The sequence below is a fragment of the Parus major genome, chromosome 18 (genome assembly GCF_001522545.3).
Source record: "Parus major isolate Abel chromosome 18, Parus_major1.1, whole genome shotgun sequence".
Classification (NCBI taxonomy): domain Eukaryota; kingdom Metazoa; phylum Chordata; class Aves; order Passeriformes; family Paridae; genus Parus; species Parus major.
This window is the reverse complement of record NC_031786.1, coordinates 3557057-3584419: the sequence shown is the minus strand read 5'-3', so window position 1 is coordinate 3584419 and position 27363 is coordinate 3557057. Positions and strand designations below refer to the sequence as shown.

The following is a 27363-nucleotide window of genomic DNA, read 5'->3' as shown; positions in this document are numbered from 1 at the left end:
ACTTCACATTTTTTAGCTGAGATCCTCCATATATGGATGGTATTATTCCCACTTCTTGGTTAGAACAGCATAGCTGTGACCCAGCTATGACCCAGCTTTGTACTCTGCAATAAAAACTATTTGCCTTTAAACTTTCTTACAAGGTCTCAGTTTACTGCCAGCCCTTGGAGTCATCCCACCTGCTCTACAAGTGGATGAAAACAAACCCAGGGGGAAACAGCCACAGACAGTGAATAGAAGGGACTTCTGCAAGTTGGGCTGATCACCATCCCTGCTTGGTTCAGCTCTCACACCTTAGGAAGGAGCTCACCTCTCTTGGCATTCCAGTCACAGGGTGTGTGTGAACAGGCACATCCCAAGCACATTCACTGGCACTGCACAGCCTGGGGACTGGCAGATAGGATTGGAACAGCAGCTCTGTCCCCAGTGATGCAATGACCAGGAAAGCAGTTTTCATGTGCAAATCTCCTGTGCCTCACCTTGTGCCATCCTGCCAGCGTTTGTGGCACAGAACCAAAGCTGTGCACGTGCTCAACACAAACTCCTGGAAGATCTGTGCACCAGCTCCACCAAAATCCAGCCCCTGCCACAGACTCCTAAAACTGGCCATTCTATAAACAGAAGACTGAAAGCCTGATTCATAAAAATAAAAACAAAGGGATTGCTCCATATCTGTCCTGCAAAGGTCCTGAGCAACAAATAAACCACATCAATACTTGAACACCATCTCACCAGATGCACAATCATCTCAACCCATGTCACTATATTTAATTGCTTGCATAAAATACTTACAGAATTCCTGTTTTCCACAGAATCTGCAAAATAAAATACAATGTATAAATTACGAAATGGCACCTTGCAGAGTGACCAGTTTTATGTTCCAGAAAATACAGGTGTAGGTACTTCAACCTTTTTGTTCACTTTGCAATGATATAGAATTCCTACCTACATCTAAGGTTAAAGCTCTGGGCTTTAAGGAGTATCCAAGTTCTAGTTTAATCCAAGTACAGGGGTGAGACATTTCAAAGCCCTTCATTGAACAGGACCTGTTTGGCAGCTTTTCTCATCATGTGCTAGAGCAGAAGTCTCTCCTGAGGGCACAATCTGTTACTGGGCAAGAGAGTCTTCCTTTTAGAGGCAAGTTCTCATCAGCATTTTACTTCCTAATCCAATTCCTTGCCAGGAAAATAATGTATTGCAGAAATCCAGTAGAAGATACAGTTTTCAGGACAAAAATAACATCTTGCAAAGACACCTGACATTTTATTAATAAAAAGATGCTTGTTCCCAATGAAAAACCTGAGGCCAGCAAGGGTCAGTGGACTTTAAGATTGGATCATAGGCTTTTTACCAAAAAAGTGGATTTAACTATTCAGAATTTCACAGAATATGCTCAAATATCAAAACATAAATATTTATTTTCCCTTTCAAAGTAACTCCAGTTTTTGGAGAGGACTTCAAGTCTTGTTACAAGTATTCATCTGTATGTTCTATTGAGATATTTCACATATAACAAAAGTAAGTGCTGAATCTTGAAGGGCATTTTCTTGGAAAGTGTATCAGATTTATCAGAGAGAGACTGTGCGAAGGGAATTCATATAATGTTCAAAACAAAGGGGTTGAACTGAGCCTCTAAGTTAATCTTCCCAGTATTTTTCATATAAATGGGGATTAGTTTCTGAATCTATGTTTTTTTCTAATTATATATTTTTTAAATAGCAAATTTAAAAATCAGTCTTCCAAAGGAAGAACACTTACATAAATGTTGAAAAGTTCCCTGAAATCACTATATGAAGGACGTTATGCAGAGTACTACTACCATTATTAGACCCTAATAAAAATCTTTGAGAAGATTTTTGTCAGCCAGCAGAAGTAACAAAGAAACTGAACACAGGTGAAGGTCTCTGGCACAGTACATTCAGAGTTTTCTACCCAGAAATTCTAGGCTAAGCAAAGGACTAAAAACTGAGGTGACTACAGCACCTTACAGCAGTGCATGAACTCAATTTCAGTACAAAACTGACCTCAGTGTTTGGCAAAATCGATACACATATGTTTAGACATTAGGAAACAAAATAAGAAGTTACATGGAACACACTCAAAAGCATTTTTGTGTCCTGGAAGCCAACAGAATTGAACAAAACCACTGCTGACCCAGTGCTACATCAAAGCTTGGCTTTAAGTGGACAAAACCATACATAAAGTTTATGAAGTGAGGCATTAACAAGCTGTCGTTTAGTCTCTGTCACAATGTATTGTTCTCACAGGAAGGAGGAAATGAGAAATTTTGTATAAATTCCAGACTTCAAACAACGGGATGTTGGCTACCCAAAGCTTGGAGGTCACAGTGACAGCAATCCCGCCTCCTTGTTACCTGTCACCCACATCCAGAGCACTGGGGCTCTCTGAGTGTCACAGCTCTGCCAGGAAATGTCACACTCTGTGTCCAGGGAAGTGCTGCTGGAAGCCTGGGTGATTTCTACCAGGTACCACTCAGGGCAGCCAGCAGGTAGCCACTAATAAAGGCAGAGTGATACAGTGCTCTGGCTGGTTCTTTACTATGTCAAACTTTTCACAATCTTTTTATTTCATATTTGTTTAAAGAAAAAAGAAAAAAAGAGGTGGTTTTAATTTTTTACTAGTTTTACTGTAGAACTGAGAGATTTTTCATAACACCAGGTCTTCCCTTACTGCCAAAAATGGGGAATCGTGAAATGCTGGATTCTAGACATGCAGAAAAACTGGTTAAGCTTCTATAGAAGCTCCATGTTTTGTGAAAGGGATCAGAGCTGAAGGTCTGATACTGGTGATTTTTAAAACATTCCCAAGTCTAAAAAAGGTAGGTGGTTTTATGGACTTCTGATAGACCTAAACTCTTGCTAGTACTTCTAGTTAAAGGGATTTTAAATTCAAAGAATGTATTTTTACAAAGGAGTACATATAGCAGGAATTTAAGACACTGTCACCCCACACCTGCTCTCCCATTTCTTGTTGCTATGTTCTTGTTATGGAGAGGAGAATATGTGCCTAAACAGCTGCAATTGTCAATTCACCTCCAAGTCACCTCCAGCCCTGGTGAAAGCCAAGATGTCAGACTGTGAACCAAAGGTGCTGAGCTGCAGACACACACAGCGTTCTGCCAAGGCCTTTACTGGAGCAGTAGCTTCCATCAGGGGATCTTGGCAGGCAGCTTGGGAACAGCTCTGACACGGGACATGCCTGTAATCCAGCTCTGCATTGGAGGTTCAAGCAAGGTCAGAAGCTCCCTGCATATTTGTGCCTTACTGAAACCATCTGGCTTTGCCTGATTTTTGGCTGAAGACACTGTAAGCATTTGGCTCCGGAATCAATGTCTCACAGGTCCAGGACTTAGTCTAGAAACCTAAAGATCCAAAAAGGTTTTATCCTGGAGAAAGGACAAGTTATTTGCATGGGTTTGGACTGCCTGCAGCTATCATGTGCTCATAATACCTGAGTTCTGAACAACAAAATGAATCCCCAGACCTTGTGAGTTCTTTCTGTGCTGGAAAAGGATTCAGTGGGAAATTCTGGCTAAAATGAAGGTGTTAAGCCTGAGGCTCAGTAGCAGGAAAGTATTTGAGCAGATTTCCTGATTGCTAGAGCTGATTTCAAATAGATTTGTTCCAAACCTCTGAATGCAATGGGGATTTCTCATGCCTCTTTCCACTGGGATATATTTATTTTTCCATAGTACATTGTTGGTTGCTGTAGGACTCTTAGAATTTCCTGTCTCAGTGCTGCAATTGCTTCCAAGTGACCAATTAATTTTTCCAGACTTAGCAGCATAAAGGCTGGCTCTGCATTTTATTTGCTGGATTTCCACTTTCCTAATAAGAAATTGGCAATTGTTATCTTAAGATAAGCCAAAATGAGCTCAGTCCAGGGCATACAGTATCAGTGCAAAGCCTATCACTGGTTTCTGTGAGCTTAGGGTTTGACACACAGTGAAGACAGAGTTCACTGAAGGAGCAAGAATGTACCAGTAACATCATCTTCCACAGGAAGTGTCCTGGAAAAACGTGAGGAAATCTGTGAGCTGGAATTGGCTCTAATTCTTCTCAGCAACACGAACAGGACTGAGCTACCCCAAGAATTGGGACCAATGTTGAGGGAAGGGCTGGAACTGAGATAAAGAACCAGCATGGAGATGCTTGGGCTTCCTTCCCCTGCTGCCTCTTGGGAAGATGAAAGGTGTGATGGAAATAAATCATGCCTCCACCCAGGCAGCTGAACTAGTGTGTGACACATCCTGACCCTCCCTGAGGAAGAGCTGCCAGCCTGGGCTGCTGGACTCCAGCATAGGCAAGGGAGGCAGCAGGGCCACAGCCATTTCATCGTTCCTGGCTGTCGCTTGATTTAGACAATTGCCTGTTTTGCTTACATTTTGGTATAGTCCAAAGTCACCTCTTTCTGAACAAAAAGCAGCAGCTTTGGGACTGGGCTGGATATTCCTGACTCACAATATGCTTTGGCCTTTTCACAGAGCAGCCAGAGAAAGCAGGATTTTAAGGAAATTCTTTCATCCTGGTGAGCCTGAAGGACTTTTGCACAAAGGTGTTACTGATCTGAATGGCACTAACTGCGACCATTCTCAAAACTGCCATTTGGATGTAAGGTCTGATTTAAAGTTGAGGCTTGAAGTTTTTGGTATTTTATGTAAAATACAAAGTAACAGCCCATTGCTCTAGAAAAGGCTTCAAAACAATACCCGGGTGAATATCCTGAACACTAAATATGTTTCTGAATTAAACTAATCTTTCAAAAACAATGCAAGGACAACTTCTTATCTCACATTTGCTTGCAGAGACAAAGTGAGCAGAATCCTCGTTAAACTCTCATTACAGCAGAGGAAATCCAGCATCCAACCAACCAGAGACTGACATTATTTGACTTTCAATCAAAACATACCTGACTAGAATGGAATTTCACAAATTACCTGCTTTTCCCACTGCAGATGAGTTAACTGTAGTTAACCACATGTAGGTCTTCTGGGATTTGAAATGTACATTTGACAGTTTGTTTCTGTCCATCTCTAATGTAAAACCACCTCCTGAGTCCTGGCACTCAGAATGAGAAAATAGCACAGCAGGGAGGATGGGGAGCCTTATCCACAGTATGGTGGAGGCACTCAAATGGTAGAAGCAGGAGATAATATAACCAGCACCAGGAAAATAAAAAGAAAAGGAATAATGACAGATGCTCAGTATACTGCCAACAGCCTGGGGCCTGGGAAAGCTCAGAGCATTATTGGCACTATGGATTAACGGGGCAGATTTTGGGTATGAACAAGCAACAGCTATAGAACTCAAAATACAGAAGTTGGTTACTGCTATGGCATCTGCCTTACTGGGGACAGCAGTGAGAGTTGTCAGAAAAATGAAGGGGAAAAATGTTCTAGCTCAGTCACAAAGAATTGCAACAGATGTAACAACTATTGACTGTTCTTCAGCTTCCTCTCTAGTGCACATAATTTCTGGAATGCACAGACAACCACATAATAAGACAAAATTGCTTATGAAGCACTCAATTCTAATTAAACCACAATAGTTACCTACCAACAAATAATAATAAAATGTTACATTGGTCTTAGGGGTCAAATCTGTCAAACTGTGTAGCTGACATCAATCCTAAACTCACGTGATTTCCATAAGCACACGTATGTCTGAATCACTGCCTTCCTGAAGTAGGTTGGACTCCTGGGCTTTTGCTCAAAAATATCAAAGAATAAAATGGTAAATCAACTGCACCCACTAGCCACGTTCAACATCTTTCACAATTGGTATCATTTAATATATTAATATATTAAAGTAGAAGAAATATTTCATAGGGATCCTCCACTTCATTTATACTTTGCCACCTCACAATCACACAGCCTATCAAAAATCCAAGGTAGTGTTACATGAACTGTAATGTAGTACTGCATTGCTGGGTGATGCACTGCTTATCTATTTGAAACACTTTTCCTGTGTATCAGTCAGGAAAAACAGACGTGATTGAAACAATAAGCTGGTACTGTGTTTCCAAGAATAACTGAAACTGTAGAATGTTATACATAAAAGAGCAGGTGGACAGCAAGATTAAGGGGTGTTTGCAGATCCTCTGGTTAATTCACTTCAGTCTTTCAGTCATATCCCACTTTACTGCAATTCCCACCTTATTTTAAGTGCTCTTTGAGTTTCAGCTCTGCTGTACCAACCTGGAGTTTACATCCTTCTGGTGCATAACACATTCTGTTGTGCCAAAACCAGGGCTGGTGAGTGGTGTGATAGTCACCCTCTGGGCAGAGCAGGTGAGGGTTATACAGCAGCTTCTGCAGCTTTTTATAGGTCCAGTTCACACTCACTGGAGAACATTTCAGAACATTTGTGGCCTTGGGGCTCAGTACTAAAATAAACAAGGTATTTTCTCTTGGTGGTCCTGCATGAAGTGCTTGGCCATGCTCTTAAGTGTGAAAGATACTCTGATTTTCACTACAAGGCTGTGAAAAATAAGTACAACACATAGGCACAGCACCAAGGATTCCAAAATTCCTTTGCCACTGCTGTCACTTTCTAAACACTTTGCCTTAAATGGATGACCTAATCTCTCTGTTTATTCAGCTGTAAAATGGAGATAAAAATTGCCATGTAAGCCCTAACAAGGGAAAATTAAGTAATGTTTTCTAAAGTACGTGGAGACCCTCACATAAATGATTCCCCAGAGACAGAATATTGTGTCAGAGGTGGGAAATGCCTTATAGAAAAAATAGAAAATTAAAGCACAACAGCCAAAAATTAAAAATGGCATACAACAAAGCCTGAATGGGGACAAAATGTGAACAGTTTGCAGCCCTAATATTTACAAATCTAGACTTCCTTACACAAAGAGAGGAGAGGAAATCCTTTCCGATTTAGACTTTGACAAACTATGATGAAATAACCTTCTTTCAACGTGCTGTCTCCGAACTCATTAGTGCCAGAACATTTATAGACAGTAATTGCAAGCAAGCTGCTACTGCCCACACACAGGTCTGTGTTAGAGAAGCTGCTGAAATGATCATATTGCTTTAAAGGCTTTTAGAGTCTGTCATTGGAGACTTTATAGATATTTGCTGGAGTTACACCCAAAGCAAATGGAATATTTTATAGCATGTGACAAACACACTCAATTAAGAGACAAATGTTTCTCTTGAGCAGTTTGAGATAGCAGAACATAGAATCCTGATCCCTAATGGGGATCTAGATTCAGATCCAGATGTATGGCCCAAATGTTCAGCAGATCCAGCACAAATGGGCTGATGAAGTAGATGTTACAAATATTAACATCACTGATTGATAAGAAACCATGAATATGTCATGCAATTTATCAGCTTCTGTGATTTTGTAGCTGCACGTTGGTATCTTCCTATCCTATGTGACCTGCAGCTCCTGTTTATTATGGCACTTACCTTCTAAATATTCAGTCTAAATATCTTATAAAATATTCAGTCACAAATTTATCCCTAACCTCTACACACGTTTCCTTAAAGTGTTTAATTTTTCACTAGCTTACTTACCATTATAAGTTTTTCTGATTTCACTATAAACTGTTTCAGTCCCCTTCTGTTCAGGAGCTGGAAAATGTATTGGCACAGAATCAATTTCATTTCTTTTTATTTTCTTTTTTTCTTTTCTTCTTTTTTTGTGTGTGGTTGGTTGGTTTTTGTCTGCCTTATGAAAAGCTCTTTAAACAAGCAGAGCACATTTCTTTACTTTCAGAAGAAGCAGCTACATAAACAGCAATGAGCCTGTGGAGTCTGTGTGAAAAAGCAAATACAAGCCCCTCCCCAAACCCAGCCTTTAAAGGTCTTGAGAGAAGGATGTCACCTTCTGTACAAAAATGCTGATGAAAATCTGCTTTCCTTTTTAATTTGACTTCTTTCAGTTAAACTGAGTCTCCTCGAAAACCTCAGAATTCTACCAGCATCACCTCCAATTTCTGTGGACCTTCAAACAAACTAAGAAGTTAAATTTTTCTAGTTAAATAAAAAAAAAGTAATTGTTGTTTCATCTTTGAAAAAATAAAAAAAAAAGGAAATAAATTCACATTTCAGGATACAGAATCCTGTGCTTTAGCTATTAGAAACCCCCAACATTTAAAGAATTCAGACATAATGATTGGCAGACTCAGAGTCAAGACTGTTACTGTTCTGCATTGCCCTGAAGAATCCAAGTGTCTCTGGCTCCACATTCTGATTTCTCAAAGTTAATTTCTTTTTTTTTTTTTAATTCTCTTCAGCCTCCTTTAAATGCTGTGAGCTAATACATCAGAAGGGAGTTGCAAAACTTTTATTAATTTAAACAATAGCTACACTTCCCCAAGTGTCTAACCACAGCTTTCAAACTTGCAGCTTTGCCATGACCTTTCTGCAAAATAATTTGAAGATCTCAAGGCATATTTCAAATGCTTACCAACTACTGCTTAAATGATCTATTCAGTTTCCAATGAAGTAAGAATTAATCTTCTTGGAATTTTAATAAGAGGTAGCTCATTTTGTTTAGGACTGTTTTTTAGCAGGTTCCAGTCCTAAATCTACTCCTATTGACTCTGTGCTAGGACTTGGTTTGAGGAATTTCCTTAGTTTGCTTTTTTATTTTTTTATCATACCCATTTCATTATATTGTGATATAATGCCACTGCCCATGTTATTTCCTTTGTCAATCTTCCAAAAGTCGTTTTAGCACTCAAAAAATGTGCCAGAAGAAATTACTTGGATGATTTGACATTTTGTTCCCACTAATTTTATAATGTTGCCACCCTGCAGATAACTAACCAGATATAAAAGTAAAATAAAGAAAACATTCTTACTCAGTCCCTCTTAGCAGTTTCTGCCTTGTCACCTAGGAATATTTTTTGATCTGACTTTAGACCCTGCTTTTGGTTTTGTTTAGATTCACAATGAAGGGTCTAAATCACCTTCCCATCTTTTTTCTCAACTAAGCTTTTGAAAAGACAAGCACTATAGTTCTGTCAAGCATACAAACTTGGTAAGTATTGAATTTAATAATCCCAGAAAGAAGTATTCCAGAAAGGACCAGATAGCTCAGACATGACTTGAAGAACAGGGTAAAACAGTGTTTTCAAACGTTAGAATTTTTTACTGATAAAGACAAGATGTGCATCCTTCTACAATAATTTCAACTTGTTTTGAAGTGACATTCAATCAATCCCAATTCCCAGAAGTGACAAAAAGGCAACTGCTACAGCTTAGATACTGCAGCATTTATTGCAGTAGCCTTTCACAGTACACAAAATATGATTCTCCCACTCCTGAGAACATTAGTATTGACACTGACAACAGTGGCAAGAGGAACAAATGATTGGAAAGATAAATTAAATAAAGGTTATGTGAGAGATCAAAGAAATCTGCAGTTCCTCAAAAGGCAGAATCAGACTATGTGTAGCTGCTGGATGAGCAATATGTGCCCAAAGAAAAGGTAAATGTGATTTGCTTTCTCTTCATTCAGAAAACAGGAGGAATCAAAAGAGGCATAAAAGGGATTTGGAGTAAGATGATTATCTGAAAATTCTGTTCCCTAGGAAGGGCTGATCATACCCACAGACAGACATGAAGGAATACTATGACTGGAAACAAAAGCTTAAACAACACCAACGTAGCAGAAGTATCAGTAGCAGACTGTGGCCAAATTCTCTCTCTGGGTGTACATGATTATTACAAGGGAATATTAAGGAACTTGGCTTTGCTTCTCTTTTCCCAAGAATAAATCTCATCCTGTTTTCATTGTGATAGGCAGTGTAGAACTCAAGAAATAACCTGGTTTCATAGAACTCCTTCTATTTAAGCAGCATCCTCAGGATGCTCTCAGAGAGGAACACATTAAATACTTTCTGTGCAGTTTCCATTTCCATAACCAAAGCACTCCACTGTGTCCTGAGGCAACAAAGGAAATCAATCAGGGAACTGTTCCTATCTGTATACTCCAGCACAATTCCATCTTACAGAATCTATCAGTGTTCTGTGTGCCATGCATAGGTCTGTAGCATGAGGCAGCACTCAATTAAAATAATCTAATCTCATTTACACACCATAGTAAACATTATTCTGTGGTTTAATGGGGTTCTGTCTACAGAGCATAGTATCACATACTATCTTACTACTTAATGTGATATACAGTAATAGTGTTATATATCAAGAATGGATGAAAATGCTGTTTTTACAGATGTTGATATTTAATTTAATAGGGCTTTTAATTTAAATAATACACTATCATATTTTACTATTCTAGACTGTTGTACAATGTTGTGCACACTGCCACTGTAGAACTGTAGCGCACACTCAGAAACAGTTGGAAAAATTATTAGCCCTGTTCTGAAGAAGAGTACAACAACTCTGGTCCTTCAGTGCAGAATTTAGCAGAGGTGGGCAAATAGCCTGCTTAAAACACAGGGAAGACTCTGTGATGAATGATATCAGGAAGTGAAAACAGCAAGGACAGGAGGACTGGCTGTTCCGGGAGGGCTTGGCTGCTAAGCTTGAAGAGTGAGCACCCTTACTCAAACATCTGTGCTACCAGCTAAACAATCATGTCTTTGGTCTCTTAAATAAGTGACTAGTCCTTCCTACCAGGAAGAAGGAAATTTATCCATTTCTTCCTCAGTCTGCTTCTCATTCAGCTGAAGCAAAGAAGCAAGAGCAGAGCACAAACTTCTCTTGCAGGGTTTTTTCACTCTCAGCTACTTGGAGCTTTTTAGAAATTTCTGAAAGGTTTAACAGCTTTCAACACAAGGCCATAATGGCATCAGAGTTCTCCAGATAACACAGAATGATTGAAGTGGGCATTTGGGTGGTGAATAAATTTCCATGGATATTTCTCCTTCACACTCTGAGGTCTGGTTACTGCAGGGAGGAGGACAAAGTTATCTGGACATCAATATCCTCATTTCTCTGTTTAAGGTACTACAAAATCCAGGATGGTCCCCAGGCCTCTCCAGACTAAGAGACTAAAGCAACACTGGTCTCTCTTCTCTATCAAAAGTGAATTACTGTTTTGACCCTTCAACCAGTTACTTTACAAAGGAGGAAATTCCACTGGTTTCTGTTCTCTCCATTATCTTACCCTGTGGCAACCTCAAGTGGCTCTCCATGAATTTGGTCTCTTTAACATGGAAATTTCACACCAGGCTGCCTTCTGCTTAGAGCCAAAGCTCCAGCTGGGAGCCTTGCTCCACACAGTCCTCCTGTAAATGGGAATGATTCCAGGGGAAGAACAGCAAGAAGAGCAGCACAGGAGCCACAGGATCAGCCAGGTTTAGGAGCACTCCTGGCAGGAGACTGTCAGCACACAAAACACAACCCTGCCATTCCCAGGCACCAATACCAGGCCAGCATCAGGGAGCAGCAAAAGCCCCAGAGTTGCTCCCAAACATAAACCATAGAGGCTGGACTGTTTATTACCTCTGTGAGGATCAAGCGTGGAGACTTCAACTTCAGTGTAATCCACCTCAGCACTCTCAAGGTCAGGTCCTGCCCCAAAAATATCAAGAAGATGTTTCTTTGTAGGACTGCAAGCCTCATTTGAGCTGTGGGCCTGATCCTGCTGCCACTGAAATTAATGGACAAGTCCCAAAGGACTTTGACAGGTGCAGGACCAGGCCCTACTGATGGCAGGTGGGAGTTACTCTAAGTTGTAAGGCCAGACCATTCCTAAGGGTCATCCTACTCTGAAAGGCAGAATACCAACTAAAGGCAGATTTCTGAAACTGTGGGACATGCAAATTGTGCCTAAAACTGTTAGTTGCAACATAACACCTTCAAAAATGGGACAACACAAAATGGAGTAGGGAATTACCAGAGCTTCTCCCCTATTCCTGCTCCAGCTGCCCTTCCCTTTCTCTCCCTGCAATTACCTTCCTGTTTTCTGTGGCTGCTATGGCAGAACACTTCCCATTCTGCACTTTCCTCACATTTCAAGCCATCTTTATGTCTTTCATGGCCTCCCTCATCACCTCTCATTCTCCAAATTTCGGCTTTGTCAATTAGCCAGTTTCAGCACTTTTCTCCTAAGCTACCTCCATGCCCCTATAAAGTATTTGGAATGGAACTCATCTTCCTCCTTAAAATGCTTTACTGCCAGAATACCCACAGAAAGCCTGGCAATGATCAGACATCTGACTTACTAAGATCACTGGCTGACAGGTACTGGCTACCTGGGTACAACAGACACAAGAAACAGCTGTTTCTTTCTACTCTGTTTTTCTTAGGGTGGGGATGGTTTTCTACCACATTTCTGTGAAAGCTGGAAGGAGCCACAACTGTCATTCAGACTGAAATTCTGCAGGACTGATTTGGCCAATTACTTTATTCGGATTTCATAGTAGGTTATTTTTAGATTTAATTCTTAAATATTTCAAGATCCAGAGAAGTGAAGAAAGGACAGAGAAGTAAAAGAAGCAGAAATCTGTAGAAAATCTTGTTTTTTAAACAAATCTGAATATTTTTTATATAGAATTTATTATTTTGAGTATAAGTTGTATTTTTATACCACCTATCATTAGATGGCCTGGGATCCAGCACAGCTGATTACAGTCCATAATGCAATTGATAAAAGGGTCCTATCAATGTCTTTTTGGACATGGGAAGAAAGGCATGGCCCTATCATCACTACCTCACCATTAGAAAACATCAAGACTTTCAATTATAAAATAATTTTTAATATCTATTGTTTAGGTATGGAATTACCTTTACTCTCATCTGTTGATTTCATGTGGTTTTCATTATCTTCAATGTAACCTGATCCTAAAATATGAAAGCCAAAACTGAGCTGACAAATTGTTTATTGTAATCAATGAAATAAATAAGTTTCACAGCTGCAATTCCTATTTTCATTATCTGTATTTCTATATAACACATTCTACTTTTAGATTCCCACCTAACACAATCAGGTGGGAAGAATGTGGCTTTTTAAATAATTAGCTAACAAACTCAAAAGGGGCAACTTTGTCTATGTCAGGTACTCTAAACATCATATCCACCTGTCATTGTCAAGTGCACTGAGATCCTGCAATGAAAGGTGCCCAGGCAAGTTAACATCTTTATACTGTGGCCACATCACAGGACCATGTGCCACAGCTCAAATTTCCTCTCTGAAATAATTTTCTTGCAGCTGTGTCAAAAGCAGAAAGTAATTTTCTTTTACCATGATTTCTCCATCTGTGATACTGTCAATTGATTGCCTGGGAGAAGTATCTGAGCAGATTTATAAACCAATCTGTGTAAGACGTGTTCATAAAAACTGTACAAAGACAAAATGACAGAAGATACCTTGGACAATGTTATTGGTATCCCTCTGTATTCCCAAAACACTGGGCACAATCCAAACAATAACTATGAAGTCCAAAACTTTAAATAAATGTTTAATTAAACCAACTTACTGACAGTCTTATAGCAAAATATCTTACCTGAATAGTAGTTTCCATCACTGGGCTGTCTTGTTAGTTTTTCACTTGTCAAGTTTGGAGCCAAGGGAGAACTGAAAAACAAACCAATAAAATTTGATGTAATTACCCAACACCAGTCAATAAAACCAACAACATGATTCTGTGCAAAGATCTGTCACTGTCTATGCTGACTGCCACATCTTTAACACTGAAATAATTAAAATTTTGCCTTTGCTTTAGGAGAAGCACTAGGAAACTTTAAAGTCAAAAATTTTCCCTATTGCATTATTCTTCTTTAAGACCTCTGTATTTTCAATTTTATTCCATATTTAAATGCATTCAAATACAGACCTGATGTTCTTGTATTTCACTTAGCTGACCTTTTTTGCTATTTTTAGAGTATTTCCTCATCCTGTTGTTGTGCTGGCAGGTGGTATACAAAGCACAACCATCTATTGTCTGCAGGTGTGTGCTGTACCAAGCTATATAAGTGAAGCAAGGCTTACAACCCTTTATACACAGAAATATTGCACTACTATCATAAAGCAGGTGTTGTGGTTTAACCCCACATGGCAGATAAATATCACACAGCCACTCACTTACACCCCTTCCCTGCCATGAAGGGATGGGGAGGAGGACTGGGAAAAGATAAACCCCACGGATTCAGATAAGAACAGTTTAATAATTCAAATAAAGTTAATAATAGCAATGAAAAGGGGAGAGAGAGAGAGAGAGAGAGAGAGAGATAAACCCCAAGGAAAACAAGGGATGCCCTGAGCAGCGATCAGCACCTCCCACAGTCCCAGACTCGGCGCGTTTTTGTCGCCAGGGCTGTGCTGTGATAGCGACCAGCACCTGCTTTATTCAGCCTTCAGTAACTCTGCAACAGAAGGGTCTTCCAAGAGGTGGGACCAGGCAGCTGCTTCATTTCGTCCATCTCCAAGGCTGCTGTACTGAAAGCCCACCAGGATTCTTCTGGGTCCTTGAAGTACCTGCTCCTGAGATAGTCTATGCCCATGGAACCTCTGGGCCAGTCCTGCTGGCGGCTTGTGCCACACGTTGGCTTGTGCCACACATTCCCAGTCAGGTTGATTTCAGCTCCAGCTGTCAGCTCTTGGAATCCCCCTCCAGAAGCACAAGTGGTGCTCTTCCCCTTCACAGCCTGATTACGTCAGGGTACGCTGTGCACCCGTATCTGCTACAGCCTTATACTCCTGGGGGGCTGACGTTATGGGCCACGTGATGCACAGAGTCCTGTGAACAAAGCTGTCCCTCTCTTCCACATGGCTGCAGGCACAGCCCCTCTAGTCTTGCTCACAGGTTTATTCAACTCACTTCTTGTGAAAATGGAGTAGAATTCCTTTCCATAGGATCAGGAGTAAGAAAGCCCTTCCACTCTGTCTGAGCAACTGCCCACTGCAGACCACAGTGGCAACTTTTCTGGAAGAACCCCCTCTTGTGATTATTTTTCCTTGCAATTCATGTAAGGCTGAGGTAGAATTTCCATCCCTTTCCTCATGTTGTCTCTGTAGGCCTGCAGAAAAAAGCAGGGTCTCCCCTGGTATGTACCTCAATATCTTCCTTGGCCAATCAACGCTTTCTGCTACCAGCTGAGATTCTGAGCCATGTATGCGGGGAGTAGAATCCACCTCCTCTTTGAGTTTCTCAACCAGTTTCTCCACAGCAGGGACAAGGGAGGAAGAGATTTTTCTGTGTATTACTAGAGTTGGAGGGCCACTGCCTCCACCATTGGTGCCTCTTTGCATCTCCAGACAACACTGCCAGTGAGATGGTGTACAACGATGGTGCACTCTGGTGTACACATTTCTGATACATGGTTTGTGCACATTAGACTTCAGCTGGATCTGTGAGTGACTGTGTGTTGTTTGGGTCACAATAAATTTTCTACCTCTAAGCATGGCTAATTCCCTCCTGTACTGGATACCTCTCTCCATTATGGTTCACTTGCCTGAGTGAAACAGAACATCTTCCTTGAAGAAATATTTTTCCTGGACAAGAGCTGCCTCCAGAGGCTGAGGACTTGTGTTACTCTTCCAATCACCTTGTCAATTCACCCTTTTCTAGAAAATGATCACAGCTGCTTGGCTTCCCTACCCTCTAATTCCACACCACCAGCCCCATTATCCCAGCATTAGAGCAGACAGGTGATAATGTGTTCACCTGGATGATGGCTGAAATCCCTTTGTATATCCTGCAGCTCACTCAGGGATAGGGATCAAGTGACTCTTGTTCTGCCTCTTCCTCCTGCTCCTGTTATGACCTTGCTTTGTTCTTCTTTAATAAACAAGCCATCTTTCCAGTGTATTTCTCTTCCCTTCTTGAGGGGCAACTGCTACAGACAGGGGCTGGTACTCTGGTTGAGCTGCATTACCAACCCCTGGGTAAATAATCACAGTGCTTGCTGCCAGAGTTTGAGTAGCCACTGTGCCTGTCACTGGAGTTTGAGTGCCCACTGTGCCTGTTGTGGGGGTTGGAGTAGCTGCAAATAATTTTTTGACTCTAAACAAGAGCTGAACCATGTTCAGCCACTTGCTGGTTCCTACCAATAGGACCATGCTGATTCCAACATCCCAAGTGTATTCAAAATTTTCCGAATTCTCAAATGCTCTGGTAATTAGGCTGAAGAAGAAAGGGAGGCTGTGGGAAGTTGTCTCTCCTCCATAGGCTGGTTGTCCGAGGAATTGGGTAAAAGATGTAATTGTGAATAATTCCCAACAGGTGTCTCCCCACACACAGGTGATGGCAGCGCTGAGTCCCCGACCAGGTGAATTAAAACAACACCCTCAGTTCTGCCCCGAAGGCAACAAACACAATAGGGAGCAGTGCAAGCACGGTGTTGGAGAACACAGCTCTTAGAGCAAACAAATCAACACCATGACCAGTGGCTATTAAATCACAAGGAATGCTTGTAACAAACCTGTTTCAACATGCACTGGTCAGATTTGTTGTTAACTTCGAGTCCTATGTTGGGTGCCAGAAAGGGCTGTTGTGGTTTAACCCCAGCTGGTAACTAAGCACCCCGCCTCACCCACCCCACTCCCAGTGGGACAAGGAGAAGGATTAGAAAAAGGTAAAACCCAAGTAAGAACAGTTGAGATAAGAACAGTTTAATGATTGAAATAAAGTAAAATATAATAATAATAGTCATAATAGTAATAATAATAATAATAATAGTAATAATAAAAATAATAGAAGGAGAGAGCGAGAGAGGAATAAAACTCAAGAAAAACAAGTGATGCTCAATACAATTGCTCAGCACCTATTGACCGATGCCTAGCCCAGCCCTGAGCTCTGACCAACGCCTCCCAGACAATTCCCCCCCGGTTCCTGTACTGGGAATGACACTCTATGGTGTGGAAGATCCCTCTGACAGTTTGGGTCAACTGTCCTGGCCACGATCCTGCCTGGGTTCTTGTGCCCCTGCTCACTGGCAGAGCATGAGAAGCTGCAAAGTCCTTGACTTAGTGTAAGCACTACTTAACTAAAACAGCAGTGTTATCAACATTATTCTCACACTAAATGCAAAACACAGCACTGTACCAGCTACAGAGAAGAAAATTAACTCTATCCCAGCCGAAACCCAGACAGGAAGGCACCTTACCCAGACATCTCCATGGATGGTCCTTTAGCTTGACAGAGAAAAACAAAAACATCTATTAATAGGCTGTACAAGTAAAGAATTTGAAAGTAAAAATGAAAAACAAAAATATAGTGATTGTCTGTTCCTGTCAGAGTAATTTCTCCTGGCTATCACAAAATCAATTTACGTCTTATATCTCATGTCTTATATCCTGACTATCTCCTAGGTCCCTTAAATCTATTTTTCACAGAGACCCTAGGTCCCAAACCCCAGATTTTAACCTAGCCAATTTAAGCAATCTGGGACATTCAAATGCTCCAAATTTTCTCAAATAATTTTCCATGTACAGCATATCACAGGATAAATCAGATTTACTTATTTTCTGAAATAACTAGGTCCAATAAAATACCTTAATGATAAAAGACAAATCCCTAAATGAAATTGTATTACAGAGTAGAAGGAAAAAACCTAATCCCATAAACTAATAATCTAAATTTGTTTGATGAGGACTAGAGAATAATCTGAGTTGGGACCCCAAATCAAATTGTTATAGCTCTATAAGGGATCAGAAACCTCCTCAGGCCCTGTCTACCTCTACATAGCCTGGGGCTGAATTTCAGACCTAGGACTGCGTGGGAACAGTGTAATTCTGGCCTATATTTGATAACCTTTGCTTCCCTAGTGCCTGCCCACTATTAATTATATGTTTTTTCCCAGTATACTTGGAAAGTTTCAGCACATTTGCAGCCTAATTTGGGTCACCTGGTATTTCTAAGTAGATTTTTTTAATTGTGTTTAGTCATCTCTGAAGCCTCACTCCCACAAGCCTTTGCTGCTGAGAGAAATGCAAGTTTAACTGTAATACATTTATCCCCAAACAAAAGGAAGGGAACCATTCATTACCCTTTTTCTTCTTACGCAAAAACCACCACAAAGCGACTGCTCCTGCTCCTGCCATGGCTGTTAGGACAAATGCAGCAATGACTCCTTTCTGCCACGCTGCTAAGATGACTGCAAATAAGAAAAGCATGTTTAAGAGAGTAGTTACAGTGATAGGTGAACACTACCAAATTCTGCAGCCCCTGACTTTTCATTTTACTTCACATCAACCTTCATACGAACTGGAGAAGATCTTGGAGGAGACTTGCATGCCAAGTTCTCTAGTGAGCCTCTCCTTTGTGACCAAAAGCTCAGTACATCAACAGTTTGGTTTCAGTTTGCATCTTGCTCCTTTGGCTTTTGGGCATCCCCTAAATTTTCCTATGTAAGCTGCAAAATCTCTGTTTATAAAGACATCTCTCTGTTTAACTTCTGCCAGCGGTGGAACAAAAACCACCAGTAAGGTGGTATTAGCCACTCCAGTAATGGAGTTATACTTAGGAACATCTCAAATCAGATGTCCTCACCTATAAAGGTGACAGAATAGGCAGTTCATCATTAATAAGCTCACCACTGATGGTTATTGGACGGCTCCTCACATCCACGCTGGCTCGGTTCGAAGCCATGCAATAGTAAGTCCCTGTATCCCTCCTCTTCATTGTTTTCTTGTGCCATATGGTTCTGTCTGAATATTCCCTTACTTCATGGAGAAGAACTTCACGATCAGTTTTTTTAAAAAACTTGAAGTCAATTGGCCAAGATCCTTCTTTTACAGAGCAGAGGAAAGCAGTATCACTGCCAACTTCTACTTCTCCATACGGAATACTGCCCAAACTGGCATCCCTGATTGGCACTACAGAGGAAGGCACAAAGAAAACAAATATTAGCACCATTAGAAATAACTTTGATGACAAAATACTGTATTATAGAAACACTTGCTTTAATGCTGAGTTAAACAGAGACTGAATGCACAGTATTAATCTTTCTGAACAGTCTCTGCCAGACAGCATCCTCTAGTAAATATTTTTATACACCCAGAAATAGAGAGGGCATGATGAAGAAACAAAGCAGACACAGGAAGAAATGATATCTATTCCACAGAGGTCAGTCAGTCTCTTTCCTTAAAATCCTTTGGATGCCCCTCTGGCCCCAGCCTACAAGTTATTTAATTTCCAGAAATAATACACTCAGCAGTTCCATAGTATAAATAATTATGGTGCAATTTATGTAGTTCTGCTTTCATAGTTATGTGGAGTTATGCTGTTTTATGCTAACTCTGTGGTAAGTGTATTCTTGTAACTTTTAATATACAATCGAGGGTGTCAGGAGATAACAGAACAAGTTCTCTAAAGGAATAAGCAAATCCCAAATTTCAATAGTTACAGAATATAGCAAGCCCAAGGAGAGAAGTTAGTTTGCATTTGAACAAGTTGTAACAATTTTTAAGTCTGCTGGTTTACAAATGAAGCATATGAGAATACACAGAACTACCCTACGAGCAGATGAGCTTCAACCTTTGTAATTACAAGGGGAGCAAAAGGACACACATTATGTAATGCAAAACTTGTAGAATGTCAGCAGATTGCAAAATGTTTGAGATATGAAGAATGTTTTGCTAAAATTCCCAAAGAAAAATTCTCTGGAAATATTCTAAATGTGTTTGGGGAAGGGCTATAGATAACACAAGGCAGATGTAAAGAAGGAGTCATTAAGGCAAAACTGGTACAGAAGCAGAGGAAGGAAAGCAGATTTGATGTGAAAAGATGCCAGTCATGAAAGCTGTGTTTGTATTAGGAAGCAGATTTAGATATCAGGCATGGGTTACTACAACTGAGCCCCTGACAGAGAGAATTGCTCTGGAAAAGTCCTTTTTGCTCTGGATAAGTCCTTTTCCAGATCTGGTACAGACAGAAAGGACAGAATACAGAGAATTCAAAGTCACCACCTCACCAGTGGTGGAATGTGGAAGACTGGCTCACCAGGCTCTAAAAAATTACCTTCTCTTCAGAACTTCTAAAAAGTGTCACAATATATCCCAAACTACAGCTCTGATAGCTGGGATAGGCCAGTTCCAACAAAGAAATACCCACTTGTTAATGGACTAAAATTATGCTTTGTGTTTGTTTATTTGTACCTTTGTTATTTCAAAATACCTTGACTTTAAATCTCCCTGGATAAAACTCTTCAGAGTTTTATCATTCAGCTTCTCTCTGCTGTTAGTAAACAGTGGAAGTGATGATTTTGAGGTGAGTACTAAGGTGCTGTAGTCTGGGTGAATGCAAATACTGTATTAAAAGCCTGGTTTGGGAGTTCAGCAAGTGGAGAGTGTGCAATAATCCCACTCAGAAGAAATGCAACAATTCTGGATTTATCTGTTCTAGTCATACACAACTCAGTGTCAAAACTCAGAAGGAAAACAGCCTATTAACCATAAGTTTATCTTATTAAGACCAACACAGTTTGGGTTTAAACCAGGATGCAAAACAGAAAACTCCTTGGTAGAGAGAAATTACCTCTTCTTTTTCAAAGATCAGAAATTGACTTCTGCTCTGGTCCTGGACTAATGTGCTCTGATAGTTTTAAGTCAAGTGAGCAATAACTTGTAAGCATTTCACATCCATTTTGCTTAGTCCACCATTTGCTGCTACAGTTTCTAAACTCTAAATATGGCACTGGACAAGAAGAAGAATTAAACAGACTTACCTATCACTGTGACATTTAGAATGTTGCTAGTTTTCACACCACTGGAGTGATTGTTTCTAGCATCACATTTGTATCCTCCATTGTCATTTAGCCCAATATCTTCATCCAAGAATGTAGCATATGTGTCATTAGTTACATTTTTCTTTATTTCATCCCCTTTGTAGAATGTGAATGTTATTGGTGGTGTTCCCATCACTGAATGACAGATTAAATGTAGAGGCTTCCCTAATACCACCTCTGGTGAACCACTGACAACAGAAAGAGTTGGCTTGGAGACTGGAGCTAAAAGGTGAATAAAAAAAAAAATTGTTGCAAATTACACGGCATAAGGCCAAAAGACACACTCTTATTTTGTAGAAAACATGAATATACAATATATAGGTAGTTTGCACACACAGTCTATATTGGGAAGTTGCTCCTCATCGATAGAATGGAAATGGGGGGACTTGAACAAATCAATAGCATAGATAATAGAACATATGTGACTTTGAATAAAGCAGCATACAGGGACAACATGAAGCAAAACAAGGAAAGGATCAGTGACACGGCTGTGGATCATCCAAACTCCAAAAGCAGTTCTGACCCAAGGAACAAGTCTGCTCCTTGTATGACCTGAGAGGGATCACCCAGCTCCTCCTTAGGGCCCTGTTCCAGCAGCACAGTGAACAATCCAGCTCATCCCTTTGACAGACTGGAGAACCACTGTGCCTGTTCCATGAGAGGGAAGGGAACTGGAGAATTCAGAGCTGGAGCTGGTGAGGGGGCTGTGTTTATAGCAATGAACCCTTGGCTTTTCAGGAGAGAGCCAAACAGATGACCTCTAGCTCTCCTGGCTTTCTGCCTGGAGGGTCATGGCAGGGATTCAAGGCAGACAGTGACAGAGCTTCAGATTAAAGTGAAAGTTTTGTAGAACATTCCTGGCTCCTGAAAGTGGTAATGAGTGACAGTTTATCTGGTCCCTAGCAGAACCTAGGGACTAGCAGGAAGCCATTCCAACTCTCTTCTCTGAGGGCCAGCCCTGGAAAGTATGACTTGGTTATATCACAATACACTCTGCAGCTAAAGCACATCCCACAGAAATTCAATTTGTAAGAACTAACAGACACTCTGCTAGTTCATGGACTAGAGACTGATTCTGTAAACAGATATCCTTATGTATAAGCTTCTGCGTTAAATCCTCCTCCCACCCTAGTGCTTCTAAGCTTCTGTATCAACTCACCATAAACATTTATCCATACAGGTTTGCTCTCCTTGACTATTCCTTTTACTTCAGCTTTGCAGGTGTAAAATCCAGTATCATTCACACTAACTTTAATTGGTAAGACTCTAGAATTTTTCAACAGGACATCTCCACTGGGACTTTTCCGTAACATAGAGAAGTTGGCTCTCCGAACACCATTAATGCTGCAACTCAAAATCAAATCTTTACTTTCATCCAACTTAGTCATAGAAGCAGACAGCGTTGGCCTGGGGAATAATTCTGCAAGATAAAAAGAGAGCTGATTCATTCAAAGGGAGCCTGGAAGAATATGACTGCTTATCTGAAAGTATACAGAATGAAGGACATACTGATAGTTTATAATTTGGGAACAAAACAATTGTGTTATTATAATATTATTGTACTTGCAGGGAAAACAGAAACTTAGCAATTGCTTGAAACCACTTTTCACAGGTTGTTTGAACATATTATTTTAGTTGGGAAGTACAGGGGGGCAAAAATTAGAAAGTAAAATCTAATTAGCCTTTAACTTACAGAAAATTTCCACTTGGATCTGGAGGTTACACTTGGACTCTGAGTTCTGCCAAATTTAAATTTAAATATTAATATTTTGAGTAAAATCTAAGATGAACAGAGGCTTTACCTGACACATAGACATTCAGTTTGGTGGTTTTAGACACCGCTCCTTGCTCCACCTTACACAGGTATTCACCACTGTCCTCTTGAGTAGCTACTGTAGAGTATTTCAAAAATTTCTTATCTCGTACATTGTTCAGTATTGTTCTGTTTTTCTGGAAGATGATTTCAATGTCACGAATTTGAGCTACCACAGTTGAGCATTCAAATTCTATTTGGTCTCCCTCTGTAACATTATTCGAGGGCTTGGTGATCAGAGTGGGCTTTATAAATGGTTCTGCAAGAAAGCACATATAAACATACAGATAGATAGATACACATATAAATTTATGACCCAATTTTAATCTATAGCAAGCAAAGAAATGTAAAAAGAAAAGTTAAGCAACTTACCCTTGACTGTAACAAGTGTTCTGTTGCTGTGTTGTGAGCTTTCCCATCCCGATCTTATTTGTCTCTTGCCAAAGCAATCAAATTGTAAAATATTATCTCCCTCTTCAACATAATATTCCATTTCAGAAAAATTTTGGTTTTGTTCAAGTACATGTTTTTCCTTAGGTGCTGAATTTGTCTTTATCTTCCGGAAAACGAACTCTAAAGGAGGTACTTCTTCTGGCAGCTCACAACGTAATTTCACAACTTCACCCTCTATAACTTCTTTTTTGTCTGCAGTCAGGATTGGCTTGGTCATTCCTTACACCAGAAAACAAGAAAATAAACAGAACATTGCATAATCCTGAAATAAAGAGTATCTCTGATGACTGTGGGAATGATTTATACTGATTAGAAGATTAAAATAGTCTGCAAGAACCAAAAGATGATATGGTAACTACTCAGTGCTGACAAATTCTTCCAAGATGCTTTCCAAAGGGGAAAATGTCACCTGCAGTCAAGAACACATCTAGAAAGTGTATGGATGGAGCTGGCCTCTGTTCTTGTAAGAGATGAAAGAACAAGACTGATACAACATTGCCTACAAAAGTGGCCTATGGCTGATGCTGACTTTGGTGATGGCTCTCACACTCTGAGCATCCCTGTACACTACTTCCAGCATTTCCAGGAATCAGCCCAAACCTCGTCAGTTATTTGGATGGACACAATTTCACAAATAATGCTTCATCTGGTCTCGGGAACAGAGGCTCAGGAAAGTGGGGACAGTAGCACAGACTGTGTTTCTGACTAGCACCGACCTGTCCTGGAGCCCTGGGGTCCTGAGTTCATTTCTGTGCCTTAACGTGGGGGATTAGTACCAAAATATCATCAAGTACTGTGATGTCAAGGATAAAACACATATTGCAAGATACCCTGTTTAGCACTGATTATTATTCCTTCCCTGTAAGGTTGTTCTCTCTCTGTATCTCATCTGCCATGTCTGACAGAACACTTACCTGCTACCCAAACATAGATGGAGTTACTGAAACTCAGCTTTCCATCTGCTTTCACAGTACATTCATAGTCTCCTGTATCTGAAGACCTGGCTGCAGGTATTTCATACCATGCATCTTCTTTGTCTGATACGGTCATAAACACAAGCTTCCCATTCTTAAAAATTGTAAAATTATGCTTCAGCTGGAAATCAGTATTTTTGCTAATATCAGCATGGCAGCTAATTGACATTGGAGCTCCATTCTTCACTTTGACAGATGGCTGAACCCTGATTTCAACTCTGTTGAAAGTAAAAACTTGATAGAAAATAAAAAAGAAAAAGTTTTATTTATTTTAAATTAGTCCAACATAACACAGTAATCTCAAGTTACTACGTTTAAATTACAAAAATTAATTAAAAAATTTACATTTCATTTGATAGGAATATTGTAATTCAAATTGATAAGTGCTTTTACAAATAAAGTTCATGGTAGTATTTCTATAGATATGTCTATATAAATATTCTATTATATACATATTCTATGTGTATAGAAATGTACGTGCACAGAAATATATTGTTTTTACAACCACAACAAGAAAAATAATTTGTAGTTTAAATGTTTACAGTTTAATGTTTACAGTTTAAATGTTTCAATATTTAAAATTTACAGTTTAAATGTTTGTAGTTTAAATGTTACAACTGTTAGACTCCTGGTATAATTGATATTTCTATTCTCACATCTCGAAGAATAAGTATAGAGAAAGGGGTATTAGTTCATTCATATTCTCTTCCTTTAGAACTTACACTTTTGGGCTATGCCTGTTTTGTTCAGGATTTGTATTAGAAATTGCTATGTGAATAGAAAAACTTTCCTGCACCTAAAGAAGTCCCTTGTCCTGCACACTTCCCAGCTATTTATAATGTGTCCTTGCTAGAGAGAGTCTGGGGCATAAAATCAGTGAAAAACTGTGAATTTCTTTGAATGTGAATAGACCACATGACAGCAAGGAGCAAACATTTCTCCCAGGTGATGGAAAAAAGGAAGCATGGAGAACGTATGTGCTGGGACCCAGCAGGATAAGATAAAAGGTAAACATGTTCCTTCCAGAAAACAATTTCTGAACTCTTCTCAGACATGATCAATTCTTTTGCAAGACCAGGAGACAGTGCCCTTAACTTATATTCTATAATTTTATCCTCCCTCCTTCCTTGTGGGCATGAAAGGGATTTTTACATATCAAAACAAAATTCCAATTTTCTCTCCCACCTCTTTTGTGGCTCAGTCAAGAAAATTACTCTAGAAAAGATTTCACCAAAACCTTTACTAAGGTATGAGCAGCACATCTCTGATTTAAACACTATACCAAGAAACACCAAGTAAACCCTTTTTTTTATTATTTCATATAGCCAACTTTCATACCGAGCTTGTACAGCAAATCCAAATAAACTCTGTTATGGATGCATACCCACAAATGTGGAATTTGTTAACCTAGTTATATTAAATTTGTACATAAAAAACACCAACAAAACAAAACAAAACTACCATTCCCTACCTTTCCCCTGAGCATAAACTTCTGAACCTGGGGGAGAAAAAAAAAAAAGAGAAGAAATGTTATTTTGAAAGCTTACAGATTGAGAGACAGTAATGCAAAACTGTAAGAAACCTCAACCAACCCCACACAAACCAGAAACACATGTACCAACCCTGACATTTAGTTCTCAAACTTACACTGCAAGAAAATCACCAGCAGAGCAAGATACATCTCGTTCCTGAAGAACAGACACTTTAATTCCAAAATAAAACAATATTCATTATCAGAGGTGATGCCTCCAGGTACCAAAACCACGTTATGCTTTTTTCCCTTGTTCTTTTATGGAAACTGATAAAAATTTGCCATTAAAATTTGTATGTTTTCCCAGATCTTCAGCAGAAACTGGCCGCATCAAGTAATCGTTCCCATTACTGGAAACTGGAAATGGCAAACAATGAGAATGTATCTGCTGCTCCCAGGCAGATTACTGGTCAGGAAGTGACTGGACTTTTCCTGAGGGCGCTACCAAGTGCATTTGCTTTGTTTAATTTCTTAAGGTGTATTAAAAAAACAAGAAGTTCCAATGACATTATCCTGCAGTTCCTGTCAATATGGGTATTTTTAAGTCACCATTAACCATTTAGAAACAAAAATTACCTTTGGTACTTGACCTCAGCAGATACTTGACCAAATATTTCCCTTCATCCTAACAGAGGGCTCTTTCAGAGAATAGATATACATAATTACTCATTTTCCCCCTTTACCTCCATTTCTAGGTCTCCCATTTTTGCTGTGGCAAAGAACAGCTTTACTGGAGGTTACACAATAAATTCAAATTATCTCAAAAAGCAGAGTTACTGTTGTGTGAGACTAGAATATTGACAGGTGGATCTCTCATACTACCATCATATATCAAAAACATGGATATGCACCAGATTTTTTTTATGCAGTTAGGACTGTACAAAGGATACAATCACAAACATTAAACCCCTGAGGAAAAGAATTGGATGGAGTTTCAATTCTCAGCAGAAATCTGCAGCAATTTGAAAGAGAACACTCTGTTGTCCAGTATATTCCTCTCAGTGTATCAGCCTACTTTTAAGTCAGACTCAAGCCATTCCCTCCAGCCCTGATACTGACAGACGCCTAAAGGCCTGAAAAATGAGTTGAAACCAAGCCCTTCAGAAAGTATTTCTCAAGTTGTGTGACCCAGAACTCCCCAAGCTGTGATTTAGTTATTCTTGAAAACTGAGTGCTCAACTCTTAATCTCTTTGTTCTTTCCCCTGTGGACAGAGTCAGTACTTTCCTTTAATTCCAGCAACATTTTCCAGGCTTGTTAAAACACTGCACAAAACAATACAAAATACATTCACAGAAGTCCATAAATGAGGACAGACAGTTCTCATAAGCTTCACTGTTCATATGAAATCCCTTTCTTTCCTCCTGGGGTGAATGAAAGCTGTAGTTTTTCCCCCAAACCAGTATTTTAAAGTTATAAGTCTACTTCAATGATTGTATTACCCACATCAGTGTGGAATTTTACAAAAGGAAACAGAAGGAAAACACTCATCTATTTAAAAATGTATAGGCTGCATGAGAGGCCTCTCTGCCCGTTTTACAGAATGGCACAATAGTCACAGCAATTAAGACTAAGCTGTTAACTAGCAATAGTGTTCGTCCTGCTCAGCCCAGCCTGTTTTAAACAACCACCAACAAAAGCCTGGTGGCTTGGCCAGCTGCCAACCATGGTCCCCAGAGACAGGTAAAGGAAAAGAGTAGGAGAACACGTGGCAGGTGGAGAACAAAGGTAGATCAACTTTTGCTATTGGTAACAAAAAAATAGGAAGGAAGGAGATTTTCCCCTTCCCCCTTTCCCCATAAAAGAATTCAGCAGGACGTAAAAAGCTCAGCAAAATCACATCAGTTTTTCCCACGGGGGGACAAAGGTTCCTCTGAGCCCCGGCGGGGGAAGGAGAGTGAGGTGGGCCAACA

General features: G+C 39.9%; 1 protein-coding gene across 31 annotated transcripts in view; it reads right to left on the bottom strand.

The window, feature by feature from the left end:
• The window catches only part of PECAM1 (platelet and endothelial cell adhesion molecule 1), a 31323-nt gene extending 5462 nt beyond the window's left edge, over positions 1 to 25861 (bottom strand). For 2 of the 31 annotated variants that reach the window (XM_015645474.1, XM_015645475.1), the window contains exons 1-14: positions 25568 to 25859; positions 25392 to 25418; positions 23861 to 24154; positions 22866 to 23165; positions 22483 to 22752; positions 21840 to 22100; positions 20621 to 20902; positions 18489 to 18770; positions 17942 to 18049; positions 17060 to 17087; positions 13459 to 13529; positions 12740 to 12796; positions 11456 to 11524; positions 7556 to 7612 (exon numbers count right to left, since the gene is read on the bottom strand). In XM_015645474.1, coding sequence (XP_015500960.1) covers positions 7556 to 7612; positions 11456 to 11524; positions 12740 to 12796; positions 13459 to 13529; positions 17060 to 17087; positions 17942 to 18049; positions 18489 to 18770; positions 20621 to 20902; positions 21840 to 22100; positions 22483 to 22752; positions 22866 to 23165; positions 23861 to 24154; positions 25392 to 25418; positions 25568 to 25601 — 2140 coding nt within the window. In that variant the 5' untranslated portion in view covers positions 25602 to 25859. Of the gene's footprint in view, positions 1 to 792; positions 816 to 5658; positions 5729 to 7555; positions 7613 to 11455; positions 11525 to 12739; positions 12797 to 13458; positions 13530 to 17059; positions 17088 to 17941; positions 18050 to 18488; positions 18771 to 20620; positions 20903 to 21839; positions 22101 to 22482; positions 22753 to 22865; positions 23166 to 23860; positions 24155 to 25391; positions 25419 to 25567 lie in introns of all 31 variants that reach the window. The other 29 variants (XM_015645476.1, XM_015645477.1, XM_015645480.1 and 26 more) reach the window with 20 other exon arrangements.
• Between the last annotated feature and the right edge of the window lie 1502 nt (positions 25862 to 27363).